We start from the raw sequence: 20,936 nt of genomic DNA on the forward strand, positions 1-20,936 counted from the left end.
GTTAGGGATAGGTGGGATAGGGATGCTCAAACAAGACTTCATAGAGGAGAACATGTTTGAACTGAGCTTTGAAGGATGACTAGAAATCAGCCAGCAGAAGGGAGCAGAGTAGGAGAGAACAGGGCTGTTTCAGGTAGTGCAGTAGCTTGGGCACAGTCAGAGACGTGAAACAGCACAGATGTGTGGGCCTGTCTACGACATCTGTGTGACTGGGCATGGGTTACAAGAACTGTGTCAGGGGAAGTAGGGAGAGGGCAGAGGAAGTTAGTCTTTGCTGGGGAAATGTAGATTTTACCCTGAGGCCAAAACTGAAAGACTTAAGCAGAGAGAGAGAGAGCACAGTCGTGTCTATTTTTCAGAAACCTCACTTTGGTGCCCCATGCAAAGAAGAGGTGGGGCATGGCCAGGACTGCTCTGGTGAGCCACACACGAGAGCACAGGGCCTGGAGCATTTCATGAACAGGCGATGATTGCAAATATTTAAATGTAGCAGTAGAGTTTTAGGTCAGGTTCCTTAGAAGCAGAAACATGTATTGACTGTACATGATTTATTAAGGCATAAGCCATAATAGAGTGAAGGATGGGGATGGAGCGTCCAGCCCCACAATCAAGGGCACTTATCTGGAGAAGGTCAAGGTGAGAATCATCAGCCACAGCTGCCCCCGAGCTGGGTGATGGGTGCACAAGCTGGTGAAGGAGAGTGCCAACAGCATCCACTACAAATCTGTGACAAGCAAACTGGTCTTTGATTTACACATCGACTTGTTGGCACTCCATCTGGCTTCATCTGACTCTGGAATTGTACTTATATGGAGTGCTGGAATGGATTCCATGAGTGGCTGAACCGATATGAGCTGTCGCCTGGAAGAGGTGATAATCTCCTGGTGGATTGTGTTGTTACTGAATAGTGAGTGCAGGGCTGATGTACGCTAGGTGGACCGTCGCCAAGATGCTTCCCTCCCCAGGACAGGGAAAAGCCAAAACCCGAGGACGGTTTTCTAAGGAATTTTTAGATTGTTGGAAGAGAGTGAAAAAAGTGGTCCATCAATCCTCAAATCTTGTCTATTGAAGGCTGCTTTTTAATCCTCAGCTTGTCATTGCTTCATTATTCATGAATTCATTCTGATTTGGGCCTGCTGGCCCCCAGTTTGTGGCTTCTGATTTAATTAAACTTTTTACCTACTTGGTTCGGTCCACATGGATGTGGCCCACACAGTTTATTTATTTATTTTTTTAATATTTGAATAGCTGCCAACATTTAAACATCAGAAGATTTCTCATAGAAATTTAGATTTCCAGTTTATTTTATTTTATTTTTTAAAGGAAGACCCAGCAACCCTGAGCTCACATTCTTGGATGGTCACAATCAATTCAGCTGGGATGGAATAGAAGCGCCTCTCTAGAAAGCAGTGCTTTGGCCAGCTCGCCTCAGTCCCCACCACTCTCTGTTACCTCACACTCAGCCCTCTTCACTCATTTTTGTTACCTGCCTGACCCATAAGGACTTCCAATAAAGAAACCGAAAAGGAGACAAGGGAGTGTTGTGTTTAACAGCATAGACCCATAATGCTCTGGAGCCAGTGTGCCTGAATTCCAGTGCAGGCTCTACTGCATGATGGCTGTGTGACCCTGAAAAATGATAAACTCTCTATGCCTTTCAGAATCGTCATCTGTAAAGTGTAGTTCATAAGAATAGTATCTTGTAGAATTATTCTAAGGGTTAAATGAATTAAAATAGAACTTAATAGTTAGCCATAATAGTTAAAAGTTTTTAGTACTTAGTAGTAAGAACAGCTTTATATATAGTGATTTATATTAGCTAGCAGCAGCAGCAGCAGCAGCAGCAGCGGCAAAGAGATTTTTATCTAAAGAATGCATAAATGGGCCCCAGCCAGTTGGTTCACAACATATAAAGGTAGCCAACATACAGAAAAATTGCAGTGAGAGGCTGAGTGTGGGAAGGCTAGTGGACAGGTTGGAGGTGGGCTTCCAACACTGAGGACTAGGCTGGTGGCAGGGGGCATGTGGGGTCTCCAAAAGAGCCTGCCAGAAACTGTGCACAAGCTCGGGAGAGTGGCTCAGTGGTAGTTCTACAGAGAGGTAGAGCACGGATGGAGATGAGGATGTGGCTGCAGGTCTAGGATGAAGAACTTCTTTCTCTTGACATTTATACTTTGAAAAAAGCTTTATTGAGATATAATTTACATATCATAAAATTTGCTAATTTAAGATGTACATCTCAATGGTTTTCTGTATGTACAACTATCACCACAATCAATGTTAGAACATTTTCATCACACCAAAAGAAATCCCATATTCATTCCTCATTTCCCCTGCAAATTTCTCAGCCTCAGGCAAATTCTAATTTACTTTCTATCTCTGTACATTTGTTTATTCTGGACATTTCTTTATGTTGTCTTTTGTGACTGATTTTTTTTACTTAGCATGTTTTTAAGGTTCATCCAACTTGTAGCACGTATCACTACATTATTTTTTATTGCTCAACAGTATTCTCTTGTGTGTCTATACCACATTTTATTACTCACTCATCAGTTGATAGACATTGGGTTGTTACTACTTTTTGGCTTTTAAAATAATACTTTTATGAACATTTGCTTATATGTTTTTATGTGAATATATGTGTTTATTTCTGTTAAGTATACACTTACGAGTAGAATTGCTAGATTATGTGGTAATTTTATGTTTAACATTTTGAAGAATTCCCAAACTACTTTCCAAAGTGGCTGTACCATATTTCATTCTTACCAGGAGTGCCATTCCCAATTTCTTTCTCTCTCAATCTCTCTCTCTCTCTCTCTCTCTCTCTCTCTCTCTCTCTCTCTCTCTCACACACACGCACACATGAATTTAATTTTTATTATTTTTTTCACACTTAAATTTTTAAACAACAGAGTAAAGCAACTAAGCAACTATTTCTACAGCTAAGAAAAAATATTGTGTATTATGGAAGACAAAGGTGATGGGAGAACACAAATTCAGCAGGAGGTAGATTCAGAAGGATATTTTTTCTCTTTGCATGTAGAACTGATTTAGAAAAAATGGCTAGAAGTTGTAGAATGTGCATTTAATACCACTAAGTTTGCTTTCTTACTTTGAACTTGTTTCTGGGGAGAAGCAACTATGGTCTGGGTCAAGCCTCTCTGAAGACTGGCTAGCCCCTCAGTACATTTTCCACAAGGTCATGAAGTGGATGTGTATATATTTGTCAACTATATTTTCATTGGCTGGATTTGATGCTTGTACATTTTCCTTACTGAGATAAAATTCCACGTGTATATTTGCCCACTACCTATAAACAACCTTGGTGACTTAAGAGCTGGTAAAATGTATTTTGACAGCCTCTATAAATAACAAAGAGTTGCATTCCAGTTTCTGTCCACATCTCTAAATCAAACTCAACTGGGGTACAGAGGACTTTCAGCTCTCTGCCCTTCTCTAGGTTGAAACTGTGCTTTATAACTACATAAACCTAACCATCATGACTGGTTAAATTTAATAATCACTTTGTATTTCAGAGAGTACTGTAGATAAAATACAATCTTACCCTTCCTATATACACAAGTAAATAAGAACATGCTTATGTTAGGTACTGAAATTTTATCTTTCCATTCCCATGGTTCTAAAAAGATTCCTGTAAATTCATCATGCTCTGCAGTTTCTCCAGCAGTGTCTACATGGCATCAAATCATTGTTTGCAATCTGGAGTAAATCCAGCTGGTTGATGAGTTGGTCTCCCCATGTGGCATCAACTGACCCTCTCTCTATTGACCAGTTTGGTTGGTGTGCTGTAGACAAGCTGACGTGAAAGTCACCTGAGTCCTCTCCCGGATTCCCCTTCACTTCTCCCGTTTCCGCTCTGGACCTGGTCCCATGGGTGAGGCAGCCATGTTGTTGTCATAGCAAGTGGAACCATGTGTTCATCTCAGGACCACAGCTTCTCTACGGACTACAGACCACATTAACGACACTAACAGAGAAAGCCCCAGGTTGCTCCATTTCAAATCTAAGATATTTTAGTTTCTGGAACTTTTACATCATTAGTTTAAAAATTTACCAAAGGATGCTTTTCCTTAAGCAGAGAATCTCATGGCAGTATACCTCTTGTAGGTTTTAGAAAGTATGGGAATAACCAAGATCAGAATGAAATGTCTGAGTAAAACCCAATTCCCTCACTGCCCCTGCAGTTAAAAGCACCTGGGCCTCAGGAGAATGTTCTTAAACTAGCCCCAAGAGAGAGAGATTGATGATGACAGTTGGCCCCAGCATAAAAAGCAGGTGCTGTTTTGCATTGTGCCAATGAGGGTTCCATGTGAGGGGCCCCGAGAACCAGCTGTCAAAGGCCTAGGATGAGGATGTCAGGATAAGACTAAAAAAATGATCTTCAGAAGGATTTTTTGAAGCCCTCTCAGAGGATAAATTCACATTTTTCAACTTGTCAAGGAACACAAACTTCTTATTTGTACTCAGGTCTCATTTTATGTGTCCTAAACTCAAAGTTGATTTAAAAGAACAGCAGCATTTTCTGAAAATATCCCTCAAGGATAACTTGAGCTCGTCAACCTGCTTGTTTTTCACTTCAGCCCCTACTTGAGTATTTCAAGCAGTAGTGAACTTATATTTTTCAATTGCTTCAAAATTGACATTTGGATAAAACATTGTCACTTCACAACAGCCTGAGTTTTTACTGCGTGAAAATGTCTTTGATTTAATATCCCCCTTTGCTGACCTAGTATTGATCTAGTTACTCATCTTGACTCAGCCTCTTTTTATAAACTTTGGCAGGAAAAGAAAGTCATCCAACTCCTAAACTCACCAGGATCTACATTTGTAGTGACGAAAGGGCATAAATTCTTCTCCTTTCATTTAGCAGAAGTGGTTACCTACTTGAGACAGTCAGTAAAGAGAACTTTTAATGGAAGATCTAAGTTAGTTTTGATTTTCTTTTTTGAACTTTTTCTCATAATATGTTGAATTCTAGATTTTGGACTTTTAGAGAAAGCAATTTAAAGGTGCAAACACCTAAAACAAGGAAAGCCAGTACTGATCTTATTTAAGTTTACCTTGAAAATCATTATACTCTGCTCTTCTGGCTTAAATTTTGTGCAAATTTGATTTGGAAAATGGCTCATTTGGTTTGCACAGGACTAAGGGATAGAACAGCACAAATTTGTGATCCTCATCTAGAGCAAATAAAAGTGGGTATCAGGGCAGTAATTAAAGGTGGAGTATTTTTCTTGTTTAGGATCTTCTAGTCTTTGTATAAATTCTTGGAATGATTCATTAAATTCAACAGCATATATATACATTTTGTGGCTTCAATGAAATTAAGTATTATGGACTAAGCAGTAAGAAACTTTAAAATATTTTCTAAAAGCAGGCATGGATTAATTCTCAAGTTCAATATTTAAGAATATAACAAGGAGTTTCAGTGTTTACCCAAAGCACATGCCTAGAAGCAGCAAAGGCAAAAACTATGAATGTCTTTTGGTCCTGGAGATACACCCCTAAACCAAAAGTGTTTTCCAGGTGCTCGTCCTCCTTGTTTGGTTTATACAGAAGTCAAATCTCACACCAGACACTGCACATGCAGCCACATTTGGTCACTGCTGCTGCTCTGATGCCCAGCAACACAGATTTGTAATACCAACCCCACCCCACCCCCCGCGCGCGCACACACACACGCGCGCGTTTTTAATATGGTTTCTAGAATGTGATTATTTAATGCTTGTCAAAATATTTAGAATAGAGTAACTAGCAACCAGTCAACTGAATTGTCACCGTTTTTCTTAAATAGTTGCTTTCTCTTACGTATGCCCCAAATCTCTCACTACAAAATCTTATATACTACAATTTCAACCCCAAAGTATTTGAATTTAAGCTGCTTCGCTTTAAAATTTTATTTTTTATTCCATTGCCCAGTGATCTTTTTGATCTAATAATTGCTGGTGGGTAAGCCACAAGGACCAGTAAGCTGGCAGCTGGTGTCCTGTGGGCTGTTTCAGGCCAAACATCATTATAGGTCATTAGCTCCAAAGACATATGATTTGAATATAATCAGCATATGGTTGCTTCTACCCTCTATTCTAAAAGAGGAAAAAGCTATCAGTAATTTTAGTGTATCTTATTTTCTCCCAATAAATGCTGTTTCTCTCAACAAAACAAGTAACCAGTCTGCAGGAGACTTTTCATCTCCCTTCCTGTCACGATGTTGCTGCTTCCTTTCCCTTTAATGCGACAATTCCAGATGCCAGATATCCCTGTTCTCTGACCTCTAGCCTCAGGACCCGCTCTAACTCAAATGAGCTGCTCCTGAATGTTAATCCTTACCCTGCACTACCCTACATGGTCTTCAACTCTGGTGAGCCGTAAAGTCCTATTTTCTATAAAATGTATTATTTATGTTAGTATTTTAAGTGAAGTTAATTTTAAAAGGTATTTTATACTCTATGATTCTATCGAGCTATCTTGAGTAGTCAAATTCAGAGATAGGAGAAGGCCAGTTGCCAGAGGAGCAGGGAGGGCAGATGAAAAATTACTGTTTAATGCATGCAGAGTTTGTTTTACAAAATGGAAAAAGTCCTGTGAATAGATGGTGGTAATGGTGGCATAGCAATGTGAAGGTACTTAACGCAGCTGAAGTGTACATTTTTAAACGGTTAAATGGTGAACTTTATGCTATGTATATTTTACTGCAGTTCTTTTAAAAGATGTTTTTGAAAGATGAATAGGGTATATACTATCTGTGCAGATGACAGATAGTGTCACTTGGTCGCCTCTAACTTTTTCCGAATTCACTTCTTTTCCAGCCCCCTGGAGAAATGCCTTAACTTTTTCCCAAGCACACAACCGTGGCCTCATTGAATTCTGCTTGTTTCCTAGTGTTTTCACCAGAATTCCACCTTTTCCTAGACTATTAAGGCATGAATGAGGGAAGGGATGGGGGCAGTTTTACCAACAGGAAGGACTAGGTAAGGTTGAGGAAGGAACCGAACCATGAGCACGAAAGGGGTCAAAGGCCAAGCCAGCAAGAGAAGAACATCCAGCCTGTCTGACTCTGACTCTTTGTTGGTCTCTGCCTCTACTATTGGGTTAAGCTTAGTCTAACCTGAGAGTGATGCTTAGTTCTCTAGGTGTATAAAATAAGTAAATGCCTGTTACATGAACATTTCTTTATGAAAATATATGTTTGTCTTTATTTTACTATTATCATTAAGAATCATGATGAGTCCACTATGCTTCTGGTTTGAAGCCCTGATCCCAGTGAGATTGTGTCTTTGGAAATAAGATAAGCAGCATATGAAAGTTCATAAAAATATAAATTATCTTAGATAAAAGGACCTACTTTGAAATCTGAAACATAATTTACCCTCAGCTCTTTATATCTTTTCAAATTCTTGCCCATTCATTTGGGGGTCGGGGGTCCGACTTATTACTAATCATTATGTCTGCCTACTTTCTGTTTTTGTTGGTCACTTTCCAAATATAGCAATTTACATCTAAAGTTTAAGTAAAAATAACTGTCCAATCCCCAGATTTCCTCCTTTCTCTCTGTGTGTATGCATGCCAGTACTTCAGGGGAGGTTGGTAATATTTGAGAAAAGGTGTTATGATTTTATAGACCTTTCTTGCTGTTGGACTAATGAAAGGAAATACCTTCTAAAAAGCTCAACAAATAAAGCACAAAGGGATTAGTTTCAAAGCGAATGTCAATAGAGGAGAAGACTGCATTGCAAACCATGAAGTGTCATTAGCTATTCCTTAATCTTAGAGACCTAGGAGAGCTAATATAGTATAGCAGTTAGAGGCTCAGGTTCTGGAGACCTGGCTTTAATTCCCAGCTCACTTCTTATTAACTGTGTGACTTTGGACCTTCCTATAGGTCAGTTTATTTATCCATAAAATGGGCACAGTAATAGTACTTAACCTCCTAGGGTTGTTAAGCAGCTTAACTGAAATATAAGCACAACGACTAGTACATAATAAGGGCTAGAACAACAGCAACAACAAAAAGACTTTAAAATTGCTAAATTAAGATTGCAGTCAAAAATAGGGTAAGGTAAGAATTCACTAAAGGAGAAATGAGGTGAGGAGGAGAGAATGATGTTTCGGTTCATTTTTTTATTGCTGTGTAACAAAACACCCTAGAAATAGTGGCTTAAAATGAGAACAACATTTTTTATGTTTATTTTTATTTATTTATTTTTTGCTCATGTATCTACAACTTGGACATGGCTTCATTAAAGAAGGCCCACCTTTGCTCCATGTAGAGTTAGCTAAGGCTGCTCGCCTGAGGCTGAAAGACCCCCTTCCAAGATGCTAGCCCTTACCTGGGAGCTCAGCTGGGCTGGGAGCTGGGAACTTTGGTTCGCTCCATGTAGACCTCTCCACAGGCTGCTTGGGCTCCCTTACCACATGGTGAGTACGTTCCAGAAGGAGTATCCCAAGAGACATGGAGATGACAGTTTCTTAGGCTTGGCCTTAAGAAATGGTATAGATCATTTCCACTGTCTTCTAGTGGTTAAGTAGTCAGGGAACCCAGATGGTGGGAAAGGACACACAGACTCACCTCTCAATGGAAGGAGCGTCCAAGAGTTTATAGACTGATTTTAAAACGGCCACAATGTGTAGTCCCAAAGCTTGACCAGACTCCATTTTTTCATGACTCTTGTATACATTTGGAAGGGAAAGAATGTCAGACAAATTACTGCCATCCACATCTTTTGATCTATAAGTGATCTCTCTATCCAAGAGCAGTTGACAAAAGACAAATTTTATGACACTGACATTTCATAGTATGTGTGATAGTTTAAATCACCCACACATCTCTGTGGGCAGACTTCTCTTTGTCTTGATGGTGTTTCCTTCAACTCTTACAGACTCATAACAGCTGGTGGCTAATTTATTGAGCCACCTGAGTCCTGTGTCTTGTAATAAGTTAGCATCTGTCACGCTCATTGTCAGTTAACCTTCATTCTCCAAAAAGGAGTCAAACCAAATTTATGTAGGGATAAGCCTGCTCATTCCACTCTCTTGACGTTGAGATTTTTGCATTAGGGAAGAAATTTGGTTTTTGTTATCCACAATAAGTTCACAAGATCATTCGTCCTCTCAAAAAAATTCTTGATTGTTCCTTGACAAACACAATGTTAAATTTTAGGGTAAATGAGAAAATAATATTAGAGTAACTTAAAAAACAAATGTTATATAATTAACTGGAAACTAATGTGATATCTGGCCCTTTACTAGCATTTATTAAGAGAAGGGACAAGAAAGATATTTGAATTTACATTAAATTATAATATCATTTACTTACTGTAAGGCAAATTCGTACTCTCTTCTTATAGGCCCACACTGTACATGATCATAATATAAGTCTGGTATTTTTAAAGTTTGGTTTGTGTTTTATTCAAAATAGGGAATAATTCTTTTAAAGTACTTAATACATTTTTATACATAGCCTTAGCATCATTGATAAAATGTTTAATTAATAAACACTTAATTAATTAATGTTTAATTACAGAGATAAAAGTTGTGGTTGCCTCCAAAAATACTAACTTCTCTTTGATTTAGGATTTTAATTGGTGCCTCTTATTAGTTATGAAAGAACTCTAATTCAGGTTCCTCTTTGCTTCTGAGGAATAACAAGTATAAGATGTGGATATTCATGTTTCTTCATTGTAGATCAGTTTTAACAATAGGAATTTAGGTTTGAATTTTTAATTCTCCCCGGAATCTAATGGAATTCTGTTTCATCAGGTACGATAAACTTCTATATAAACTAAACTTTGTATCTGCCAAAATTCCTTTTCACTCAAATTTTCTGTCCTTGATTTATGATTATGGTACCATCCACACTAATTTGTCATCAGTAATATTGAACAGCAGGAATGAAGGCAAAGTTCAGTGATTCCACCGAAATTTATATTATTTATACTGCTGTATTCCCTTCTGAATCGAGGTACTTGGAATTTTATGCTCTTAAGGAATTGTTTGTTTTTCCAAACTGATTAATGCATCAGGAATTTGACTTTGTGTAATCATCATTAAACAAATACTCTTGATACCTTTTCTGTGGGAATTATCAGAGCTCTGAAAGTGGATAAAATGTGGGCATATATGAAAAGCCCCAGCAGTTTTTGTTTGGTTTGGTTTTAGTTTAGGAAAATGCAAACATGCAGCTTTTAGCAGAAGATCACTGCAGGAGCTCTGGGACAGCTCTGGCAGACCCCTGGGGTTACAGACCAGAGGGCCATGCAGCCCTTGTGGCTGTGTGAGTCACTGGCCTCATCTTCAGAAACCATGTTTGGGCAGTTCAACACTTCACAATGACCATTTCCCAAGGCTACTTACATCTTGAGTGGCATCTGCATCTGGTAATGTTAGTTTTGCCCACTCAGCGCCGTAAAGTAACTGATGCTCAGTGGGGTCTGAGAGTCCGTTAGGTTGAATTGCTTTGAAAATGTCATGACCTTTATGTATCCTGTGTTTCAGAATTAGGAAGCATCTCGAAGAGTTAAGATGGACTGGATACTTCTGGTGGAGCCTGAGTTAAGACAGGATTTATGAGTTTCATAAAACAAAAACAAAAACAAATCCTATGGAGTGTGCATCTCACTGTTGGCTGAATAGAATACTTCATCTGATAACCCTTATCTAGAATTTATACTGATAGATATAACTGACAAAATTTATACCTAGAATTCATAAATTAATAAGAGAACAGAACAATCTAATAGAAAAATGGGCAAAAGATATGCACGGGCAATTCACAAATGAATATATGAATAGAAAGTCAATCTCAAATAAATGAAAATGAAAACAAAATGAGATTCTATCATGTTGGAAGAAATTAAAATTTCTGGAAATCCTGTATTGTAAGCAACAGGAACTCTCATATGTGCTATGGAAGTATAAATTGGTAAGAGAGCTTTGGAGAGCATTTTGGCCATATCTAGTATAGCAGATATTTTCACTTTACAAGGATTCCATTTCTCGGTTATACCTAGAGTAGCTCTGGTACAGATACATAAGGAGTCACATACAAGAATGGTCATTGTCACATTGCAATAGTGACAAAGTGCAAACCTAAATGCCCTACAGCAAGAGAATAGATAAATAAAGCATGAGACAGGAATCCTCGTCACAAGTTAAAATGAATGACTAGAACTTCATGTATCACCATTAATAAATCTTAAAAGCATGATGGTAAGCAAAATTAGCAAGTTTTAGAACAAGATTGTTGGAAACAAAGAATACAACATTATATATTTTGTGGGTACATACATATGCAGTGATATTATAAAAATACATGAGAATGATAGTGAATTTAGGGTAGGGGAGGTCACCCCTGGGGAGAGAGAAAGGAGTAGGGAAAGACAGGAGATGGGTATACAGGGAGCTTCAACTGTTCTGCAAATAGTTTCTTTGAAAATAAAACAGTGATTTACCCATAGCAGAAGATTTGATAGGGCATGGTAGATAAAGGGATCTTTATTTTATTACTCTCTATATAATAAAAACTTTGTATTTGGAAAAATTTTAAAAAGGTAATGAATTCAAAGCCATATAAAAATGTTCTTGGCTAATTTAATTTAATTAATTAATTTATTTGTAGCAAGAGAAAATGACCAAATTTAATACATACCCATGTATGGGAACCCCATGGACTTGAGAGAGTCAGAGACTATACATGCAGGAGAGGTCCCAGCGTAATTTTAATAACCACATTTGAACTATACAGTATCCTCCGACTTGCTACTGAATAAAAGTGACTTCACTTAGCTGCGGCAAATATTTACTGAGTGCTTAGTGTGTGTGGGACTCTGGAGTTTTGTTGAGGATACTGTAGAGAAACAAACAGACTCAGCTCTGCCTTCATAGGACTTACAGTCTCCCAGTGAGACTGGCGTTAGGCAGGTAAGGGAGCAGGTCATGATGGGAAAAGTCCCTAGACAGACTGGGTCTGGATGAGCACCACTGAGAAGTCAGTGCCTGGCAGCTCTGCTCAAACTGATTGCAGTCATGATCTCCCAGGAGTATGAACTGGGAAATAGGAGGGGGCAGGGCAGTTGGCTGAGAGGTCTTCATCCAAAGAGTTAAGCAGTAGTGACAAGCCACTGGACAGGAGGATATGATGGGCCATGAAGGCACGGGAGTTATGAGGTGGAGAAGGGAGGAGACAAAGAAAAGTAGGACAGAAGGCATGGCTGGGTCACTTAAAGAAGGAGCTCAGCATGCTGCCACTACAGGTGCCCAGAGAACCTGCCCCAACTCTGTGTAAAATGCCAGTGACAGCTAGAAACTCTGCTGCTCCAGGCCTCACTCATCCCACAAACTCTGGCCAACCTGGGAATGGCCTGATAGCAGGAGAGGACATTTCCGAGAAATGCCACCACTGCAGAACTCTTGTGGTGCTGTAAGTTATAACCTCAGACTACCCAGAAGATGGCCTCATCTTGGTTGAGAGAGCACTTCTGATTATACCATCCCTCTGTAGGTCCCTACCAGTTTTTGGACCTCTAACCAAATAATTCCAATCAAATATAACCCGAAGTATGGTTTCTTCGGCACAGCCTAGTTCCCAGCTCTGTAAAGGTGGAGTCTTCCCAGCTTCTGTAAGGCCTGCATATTCAGTGGTCCATAGGTTCCTTGGGGTCTGGTGTGTGGCAGAGATACCTTTCCCCTGTGACTGTGATTATCCAATAGGCAACAAGGACAGAGGTGTTTGGAGCACTCAGGACAGCCAACCAACATTCAATCCTGGTTCTGTCACTAACTAGCCATGTCACTTACTCTCTCTTGTGCTTCAGCTTCCTCATCTGTAAGTGCGGCGATCATAGTACCACCAGATAGTATTAGAATAGTTACTGTCTGGGAAATGTGTAGGAGAGCTGACACCCAGGAATCACTGTATTGGTGTTGACTGTCATCATTGTTGTGGTTATTTATTATATAACTTGAGTCTCTATTTTTTTAACCAAAAGAGCTAGTTTTAAAGAAAAATGATATTTTCCATTTTTCTTTTTCTTTTTCTTTTCTTTCTCTTTGCAGCAAAATACATGTTATCCCTTTGCAATGCAGCTGCCCTATAGATTTTGAGTTTCGTGTTACTTTGATTCAGTCTCATGAAGCCTTTACCATTGAGCCAACATCAGGTAAGGGAGTCAAGATTTCAAGTTTCCACTTTCCTTAGAGTTCTTAACTTAAAGAGGATTTGGAGAGTAAATCTCAAGTTAAAAAAGAGAATAAATCACATTTGAATATGTTATTTTCAAACGGCAAGAGTAACAGATTTTACATATCTGACATAGTGCCCCTTGGAATTGGACACTCGGGGATCAGGACACATGGGCTCATTTGTGTCATATAGATTTATTATAGTGCCCAGGTAAATTTTTTCCGAGGTCAAACTTGAAATCAGAAGTTTATTCAAATTCTAATTTTGGCTCTTGCTACCTCCTGGGTTTTGTATTTACCTTTTAATTCAATTTCAGATAAAATTGGAATATTATTTTTTTGAGCTTTCAGAATCTTAGTGAAGTGTCGAATGAGTTGTCTCATTATGTGGACATGCCCCAAAAGACATGGATCCCAATGCTCTCAGGACCTTTGAAAGTGAAATCTCTACCTGAAGTGCTTTCTGCTCTCCAGTTTCTGTCTCTTTAAGTTTGGTATTTAAAAATCTGTCCACAGTGGTCTGCTGTGAATACCAAAATAAGTTTGAATTTTAAATGTTTTGGTAGTTATCTATTTGTGTCCTGATTTTTCATCATCGCAAGAATATATTGTGTCCAACAAATGAGAGTTCAAAGCAGAAACTTTGAATTACTTCTAAATTATGAAATGTATGTAGATTTTTTTCCTAGGCAAGATGGGCCATTCTGAGATTTTAAAATACAATGTAGCTACTATTTACATTGAAAAAAGTAGGACTTGATTCTCTTTCTAGTGGGAACTTTATTATTTTTAAGCTTTAAAAAGAAAATAAGTGGTTACCAAAATTATACTAAACAAGATAATATTTCTACTTTTAAGTATAGTTGACATTCTCACAATAGACCTTTTGGTAGAATAATGATAGTAATGCGTAACAATACGTGGGCACTATTCTAATCTAAGATATGTATAATCTGTACCACAACCATGTAAGATCTACAATTATTATTTTTATTTTATAGACAGAGAAATGAGGCACAGAGGGGTTCAATAATTCATCTAAGGACACTCACTAGCATGTGGCAGAGGTGGGATTTGAACCCACTCAGTCTGGTTCCAAAGTCTGCGTACTGCCTCCTAAAGTACAAATTGAAGTCACCTTAATTATGGCGAGGCAATGAAAAATTAACCTAAGAGGTGTGTCAGTAAAGTGAGCTAGCTCTCGTGATCTTAGTCTAGACTCTGGTTAGAGAAATAAAGATTGTAACAAGAAAGAAAAGGTAATTCTGCCCCATCCTGGGCTGTCAGACCACACTGGGCCTCTGGGGTTGTCCCTGAGAGTCACATTGTAAGACAGATCCACATAAGACCCAGTGAAAGGACATCAGGGTCAGTGAAGGAATGGGGATTGTCGGCCTCAAAAAGAGAAAAAAGAACTGGAGTCAGATTAGCTGGGTCAATACTGAGAGTCACTGTGGTGTGGATAGGAATGGGCCTGTGCTTTGTGGCTCCAAAGAGTATAACTAGAACCTGTGCATCACCAGAGACATCCAAAGATGAATTTGCTGCTTATCAATTAGCTGGTTCGCCATCGCTGAAGCCTGATGGAAATGTTACAGAGGGGAGTCAAACATCAGATGGGGACTTAGACTAGGCCAGTGCCCCAGTTGTGGAGACTTTCCTGCCCTGGGACCTACACCTGATGATTGGGTTTGCTAGCTTGGGAGAGGTCTGGTTTTCTGTTCCTGTAACAAGCACCTCCAGGTCATTCTTATGTGGACATTCCTCAGAGTGGTGTTTGGGGATCACTGGACTAGTTTCTTCCATAGGGTCCTGCCTCACCTGATGGTCTATAATTCTATTAAGTTCTGTAGGCAAAAGAGAACTACTGATATTTCTGAGTAGTCTGGACTGGAAAAATTAGGAAGGCTAGCGTAGCTGCAGTGTGCAGGTGTGACCAAGACTGTGACAAACAGGAAATTGTTGTGTTGGGAATGAAATAACCTAGGTCTCGGTAGCTGAATAAGGCTGGTGTCAGCTGCCAGGAAAAGGAAGGGAAAATTTGGGAGAAAGCTAGAGATTGTTTTCTTCTCTTCCTATTTTATAGATGAGAAAACTGAGCCTCAGGTAAAGTAAGCAAGCGAAGTCACAGAGCCCATGGAAGCCCGTGGGAGGCCCACCAAGAGTGTGAGACAGGGTCTGTGTGTTCTCTGGGTCCTTTCTTTGTCAGAACACCCTGAGCAGCAGTGGTGGCCTACAACTGTCCCACTGGGTGACATGTGACTCACAGGGCTGAGTCAGGTGGAAGGAACACCTTGAAGCTGTCCCTTCTGTAATCCAGTGAATCGAAAAAATTGTTAGAGTTTGTCAACAGCTTCTTCATGGACAAGTTTTAAAACAGAGGCTTAGAGAGATTAAGAAGTTTACCCAAAATCACACAGCTAGTGAAATCCTAAATTTCGAAGGTTCAGACCAATACTTGCTAACACTTCAGGCATGTGTGAGAATGATCTGTACTTTCTGAGATTTTCGAAGTAGTTATTGAGAAAACATGACAATGCTGTAATAACATTATATGGACATGTAAAAAAAGGGAATTAAAAATTATCCCCGTCCTGGGCCTTACTACTCTAACGAATAATATACTTTTATAGTTCTATCTCCTTTTAGTAACTGCCCATGTATATGCACGTTTTACATAATTGTAGTCAAGGCAAAAATATAGTAGTATTTTCTGGTGACTTCATTTATAATTATAGCATTTTTTAGTGTTGTTACATTTGTTTCGTAATTCTCACTTTATTAACAAACTGGGGTTTTCTTAGCCTTTAGTTTATTTCTAAGTTTTGTTCTCTCTCTCTCTCTCTCTCTCTCCCTCCCTCCCTGCCCCCCAGCCTCCTCCTTCCCCCTTTCCTCTCCCTGTCCACTCTCCCTTCCCTGCAATTTAACATTATCTCTGGTTAGATTAAGTGTAGTGATCTGAAATTGGCTCCAGATGTAATTGAACTGAAGCCATAAAATCATGTTTTGTTTTTTTTTAATGAAGTAGTAAATTTAGGGATGTTCATCTCACCCTTAAAACATGATACATGGTCTCATTTCTCCCACCATTAATTTTTGTCAAGCTGTAAGCTATGACTGCTTGGCACACCTTTTAACATTTGACAATCAGCTGTAACCAAGTTCTGTTAACAGAGCTGTGTTAACTGGTATCCCTGTTAATGGAAAAAGCAGTATAGCTGGTTGCCTAGGCTGCAGCTCCAGTGTGCTTTATGTGTTAGGTCTGGGCTGGGAGCACTTAAAAATAAATCAGCCAGGTCAAGACAAACACTAATCCTTGCTCCACAGCTGTTTTTATTTTTTTAAGTAAATGAGCTGGAGCAGAAGCAATAGAATGTTCTCAGCCTAAAGCCCCCAGCGAATTGCAGGTCGAAAGGGGTTATTTCCTGTCAAAGTGGGTGGTCAAGGTATTGAACTCCAGGACATCATGGTGTTTCTTCTTTTCAGCTGATCTTTGGTTGACAGATAAAATGGAGGGCTTCTGCTGATTCACCCTCCCCTGCAGTGGTTGTCTCAATATCTTGAGTCACTGGTGAGTGAAATTTAAAGATTTTGACTTCTGCTCAGGAAATTGACAAATAACTATTTCTGAAGCACTGTGCTAGGGATCCTGGAAGATAAAAAGATCTTTGGGGCCAGTTATTTGCCTTAGGGACTTGAAATCTAGTTAGGAGCTTATAAACTTTAAGAGGCAACAATTCAGGCCTTAGAGGAGTGCTGTAGGGCTGACAGATGTTTAGAGGAGTTGCAGTTTCTATGGATGGAGAACCAGGAGAAGTTTCATGTAATGTGTAGGTTGACATAGGCTTTGAAGTTTGGGTCCATTCACTCACTCACAAGTATTTACTGAGCTGGGAACAGTGATGAGGAGGGGCCTGCTTTTGTAAAACTTACATTTGAATCCAGAATAGAGGTAATTTCAGAGAGTAGGATGAAAAAACTGAAAGATCTGGAGAAGGGGCTCTCTGGGCTAAGGGAATAGCAAGTGCCAAGGCCCTAAGGCAGCAGGAGCCCAACGTCTGAGGGTTAGAGTGAAGGCCCCCCTCCTCCTTCAGGTCTCAGCTGCAGCCTCCTCACCAGAGACTCCTTTCTGTTCATCTTCTCTCAGAGAGCATGTCACGTTTTGCTTGCCTCCCTATCCCCTGCTTCATTTTTCTTATTAGTATTCATGACATGACTTTCTGTTTCACATTCATTTATTTCTTTTTGTTTGCTATCCCCAACTAGAATGTAAACTAAGATCTGGGACTTCGTTTTATTTATTGCTCTTTTTTTTTTTAAAGCGCCTAAAACAGTGCCGAGCACACAGTAAGCACTGGCTGAATGCAGGATCCACGTGGTTGAGCATAGAGAACAAGAGAGAGTGATGCAAGATTCAGAGGAGCGTTAGATGGTAGAGGTCCATTAGAAATGCATGAGAGAATGTGCAAGGCCTCTGCAAGGAGAGGAAAGACCCGATGCACAGGGGCATAAGGAATCAACTAGAAAGCAAACCAGAGAGCCTCCTGTGGCAGTCAGAACATTAGCCTTTCTCACACTTAGTTCATTGATCCTCCCTCCTCTGCCCACCCTCCTTTTCTCTCTTTTATTTCTCTCACGTTTGTTGAGCACTTACTATGTTCCAGCCCTGATGCACCAGAGAGATCCAAAGGAGGAATAAGGCATGATAGGATATTTGACTTTGAAGGGAGCAGTAGTTCATCTTAAATATTTGAAAGGAAAGAATCAAATTACCCAAAAATATAGGGCACTGAATTATTTGGCAGGAGCTTCTTCGTGTGTTCCTGCCTTTTCTTTATTGTTCACCGTGTTAACATTGACATCTGGTAACTAGTTTAAAGGTTATAGTTCTGGGAAGTCATCTCTGATTCACTAGTGCTGATTGATATGTATATATTTATATAATGGACACGATCAAATAATTATTATGAAGGATTAATGTAGTAATTGGTAAATAGTCAATGTAAGCACGCAGAAGTCGATCCATGTGTCTTTAATGAAATGAGTATGTAAGGAGAATAGACATAACGGTGCCTCTCCTGGGAAGAACGTACGTGTGCGTGTGTCGCCCTCTTTGACTGCACTTTGCAGAAGGGAAAGTGTCATGTTTTCTCATTTCCCTCCTCTCAGGAATAATTCCAGCTAATGGGAAGATGAATGTGACTGTGAAGTTTACACCTTTTCAGTACGGGATGGCACAAATAAAAATGCAGTTATGGGTTTCACAGTTCAACTCTCAACCCTACGAATGTGTCTTCACCGGAACATGCTACCCCAACATGGCTTTAAAGTATGGCGGATTTGCAAGTGTTTTTCTTTACTCTTAAAACTTTTTAAGAATTCCAGCCTTCTGTCCATTTTGTTTTTCTTTCTTGTAGCAAAGTGCTATGAATATATACTTAAAATATACTTTAAAATATAATGATAATGCATAAACTATCTTTAATGCTTGTAGCAGTAGCTGCTTCTGCCATGAGGGGAAGAGTTCACTGGCAAAAAGGGGTCTAGGGTGATGCTTACTTTCACTCATGGCTACTGGTGTGCTGTTTGAATTTTTGACCACGTGTATGTATTACTGTCTACTCAAAAATTTAAATGATAAGGCCAGAACAACCTAACTCTTTTCAAAGTTTCAATATGACATTGTAATTTATCGACTGCCTGCTGTATGCAATGTCCATTGCCACGCTCTATAGGAAATGGTCCACACCCTGAAGATACCCACAACAGAGGAGGCAAAATAAATCATATATAACAAGTGACTTCAACATAAGGCAGAAAGAGAAATGTGCCACATGGGAAGATTTTTAAAGCACCATCAGTATTCAAGTCAGAGTAAAGTTGTGAAATGGCATTAAGTTTTGCTTTGTAATAATTTTTTTCTGAATTTTTTTCCCATTTGAATGTGAGCTTGTATTTTTATATCCCAAAAGATCTAGTTAATATAAGTTTTTTCTAATATGCATGATATTTATAAAAGTTAAAAGGAAAATTTGTCACCATGTAAATATGAATCTTGGAAAATCCTTACAAATATTTTGAAATGATAAAGAAGTAGCTTGATTTTCCTCTTCCCATCACACATAGATACACATCACATATTAACATAATTAGGCATATTAAAAATGGAATAACAAGCTTATGTCAAAAAATGAACTAACTTCATGATTTATTATGTATTTATATCATGATTTTCTTCTTATAAATTCAAAGTAGCCTATATCAACTATAAGGTATCATTGTGGCCTGCTGAACCCAAAGCCTGCAAATGACCACAGTAGAAATAAAGTTATTCAGACGGTAAACAAATAGCATTGGATATAAGCAAAAAACTTGATTTTTCTGGCGTCAAATAACTGGCTAAGCAGAGCACTGTTTGCCATCTCATGTCAATGTGCTGCAATACACCACTGGCTTTGATAAAGACGTCACCTGAGTGGGATTTTTACTTACATAGCCTTCCATAGACGTGTTCTTAACTACACAAGAGCAATGTAGGGGGAAAGTGCCATACAAATGCTGGCATATACTATTCCTAAACTATTATGTTTTGGTTTCCCAACTAGAGTTTAGTATCCTCTTTAGCACACCCTTGACATTTTCAAGAACTACGTCTCAAGACTTGCTTGTCCCCCCACACTGCAAATAGTCCTATAACATAAATTCCACCACGAAGGAAAAAATTATCCTGGCTCCAGTGTTCTCCGAAAGTTTCAGTTTGCTTGTTTTGTTTCAGAATAGGGTGTGTGATAGACTTAACTCATGTCCTAAACTTCGCATAGCCAAATTCCACTCAATAAGTCCTTAGCCTGTCACTTTCTTAGGTCCCTTCATTTTTAGTGTCAACACTAGCAATTAGATTTCTTGAGGAAACTATTTTTGGGCCCTCTCAAAAATTTTTTGTTGTCATTTCCCAATATTCATAGCAGCGGTGATGTCGAAGGTCCGTTGAGATGTGGCTGCTGGGCCACAGCTCACCCCTCAACCAAGCACCTCATCCTTGCACATCACAGCATGCTCGTCGGTATGCGTCTCACCACAGGGCAGGTTCGCCCATGCCATGGACTTGCCAGGGACTTACGGGGGCGATGTTAAATTTGAGATTGCCTACACATCACCCATGTTGTGCAGTGGGGCCTATTCAGTAGGTGCTCAGCAAATGCATATTGACTGTCAGAATGAATGAATGTTAGCATATCTTATGTCTGTAACATTATGGACATGTGTAATCTTGTAAAACAAGTATTCAGATATTCTTTCTTAATAGGTAGCGCTTATAAACACAACATAGTTCTACATCTTATAATAAATACTCGAATAGTTTCTATAGGCATGTTAGCAGCACCATTTATACCTACATATGTCCAAAGGCAGTTTGCGGTTATAGATAAAGAGTTCAAACGTTAGTCTGAATCACTTTTTGAAAGATCTTACTACAATGGGCATAATTATTATTTACTAGGAAGATAAATCAATGTAAGATTATTTTTAATGTAGTAAATTTTGCTATTGAAAACCAGCAGCCCAGAAATAAGAATAATTTTCAGCATGTTGTATTTTCCACTTGTTATGTTCTTTGAACACATAAGGAAAAACAGCCATTGTTAAGTTATTTTAATATTAATGATTATCCTCTAGTATACTGACATTGCATTTATTTTGGTAGACTGCTGTTTTAGAACATCAAACAGATTTTCAGT

The 20,936-nt window shown here is 39.0% G+C and overlaps 1 protein-coding gene across 5 annotated transcripts in view; it reads left to right on the forward strand.

The window, feature by feature from the left end:
• Positions 1–20,915, forward strand: part of CFAP221 (cilia and flagella associated protein 221) — a 39,610-nt gene extending 18,695 nt beyond the window's left edge. For 3 of the 5 annotated variants that reach the window (XM_036236947.1, XM_036236948.1, XM_036236949.1), the window contains 2 exons: positions 13,072–13,175; positions 18,367–20,915. In XM_036236947.1, the coding sequence (XP_036092840.1) occupies positions 13,072–13,175; positions 18,367–18,563 (301 nt within the window). In that variant the 3' untranslated portion in view covers positions 18,564–20,915. Of the gene's footprint in view, positions 1–5,547; positions 5,663–13,071; positions 13,176–18,366 lie in introns of those variants that run through there. The other 2 variants (XR_004955715.1, XM_036236950.1) reach the window with 2 other exon arrangements.
• Positions 20,916–20,936: the final 21 nt, after the last annotated feature.

The sequence above is a fragment of the Rousettus aegyptiacus genome, unplaced genomic scaffold (assembly GCF_014176215.1).
Source record: "Rousettus aegyptiacus isolate mRouAeg1 unplaced genomic scaffold, mRouAeg1.p scaffold_m13_p_2, whole genome shotgun sequence".
NCBI classification, from domain to species: domain Eukaryota; kingdom Metazoa; phylum Chordata; class Mammalia; order Chiroptera; family Pteropodidae; genus Rousettus; species Rousettus aegyptiacus.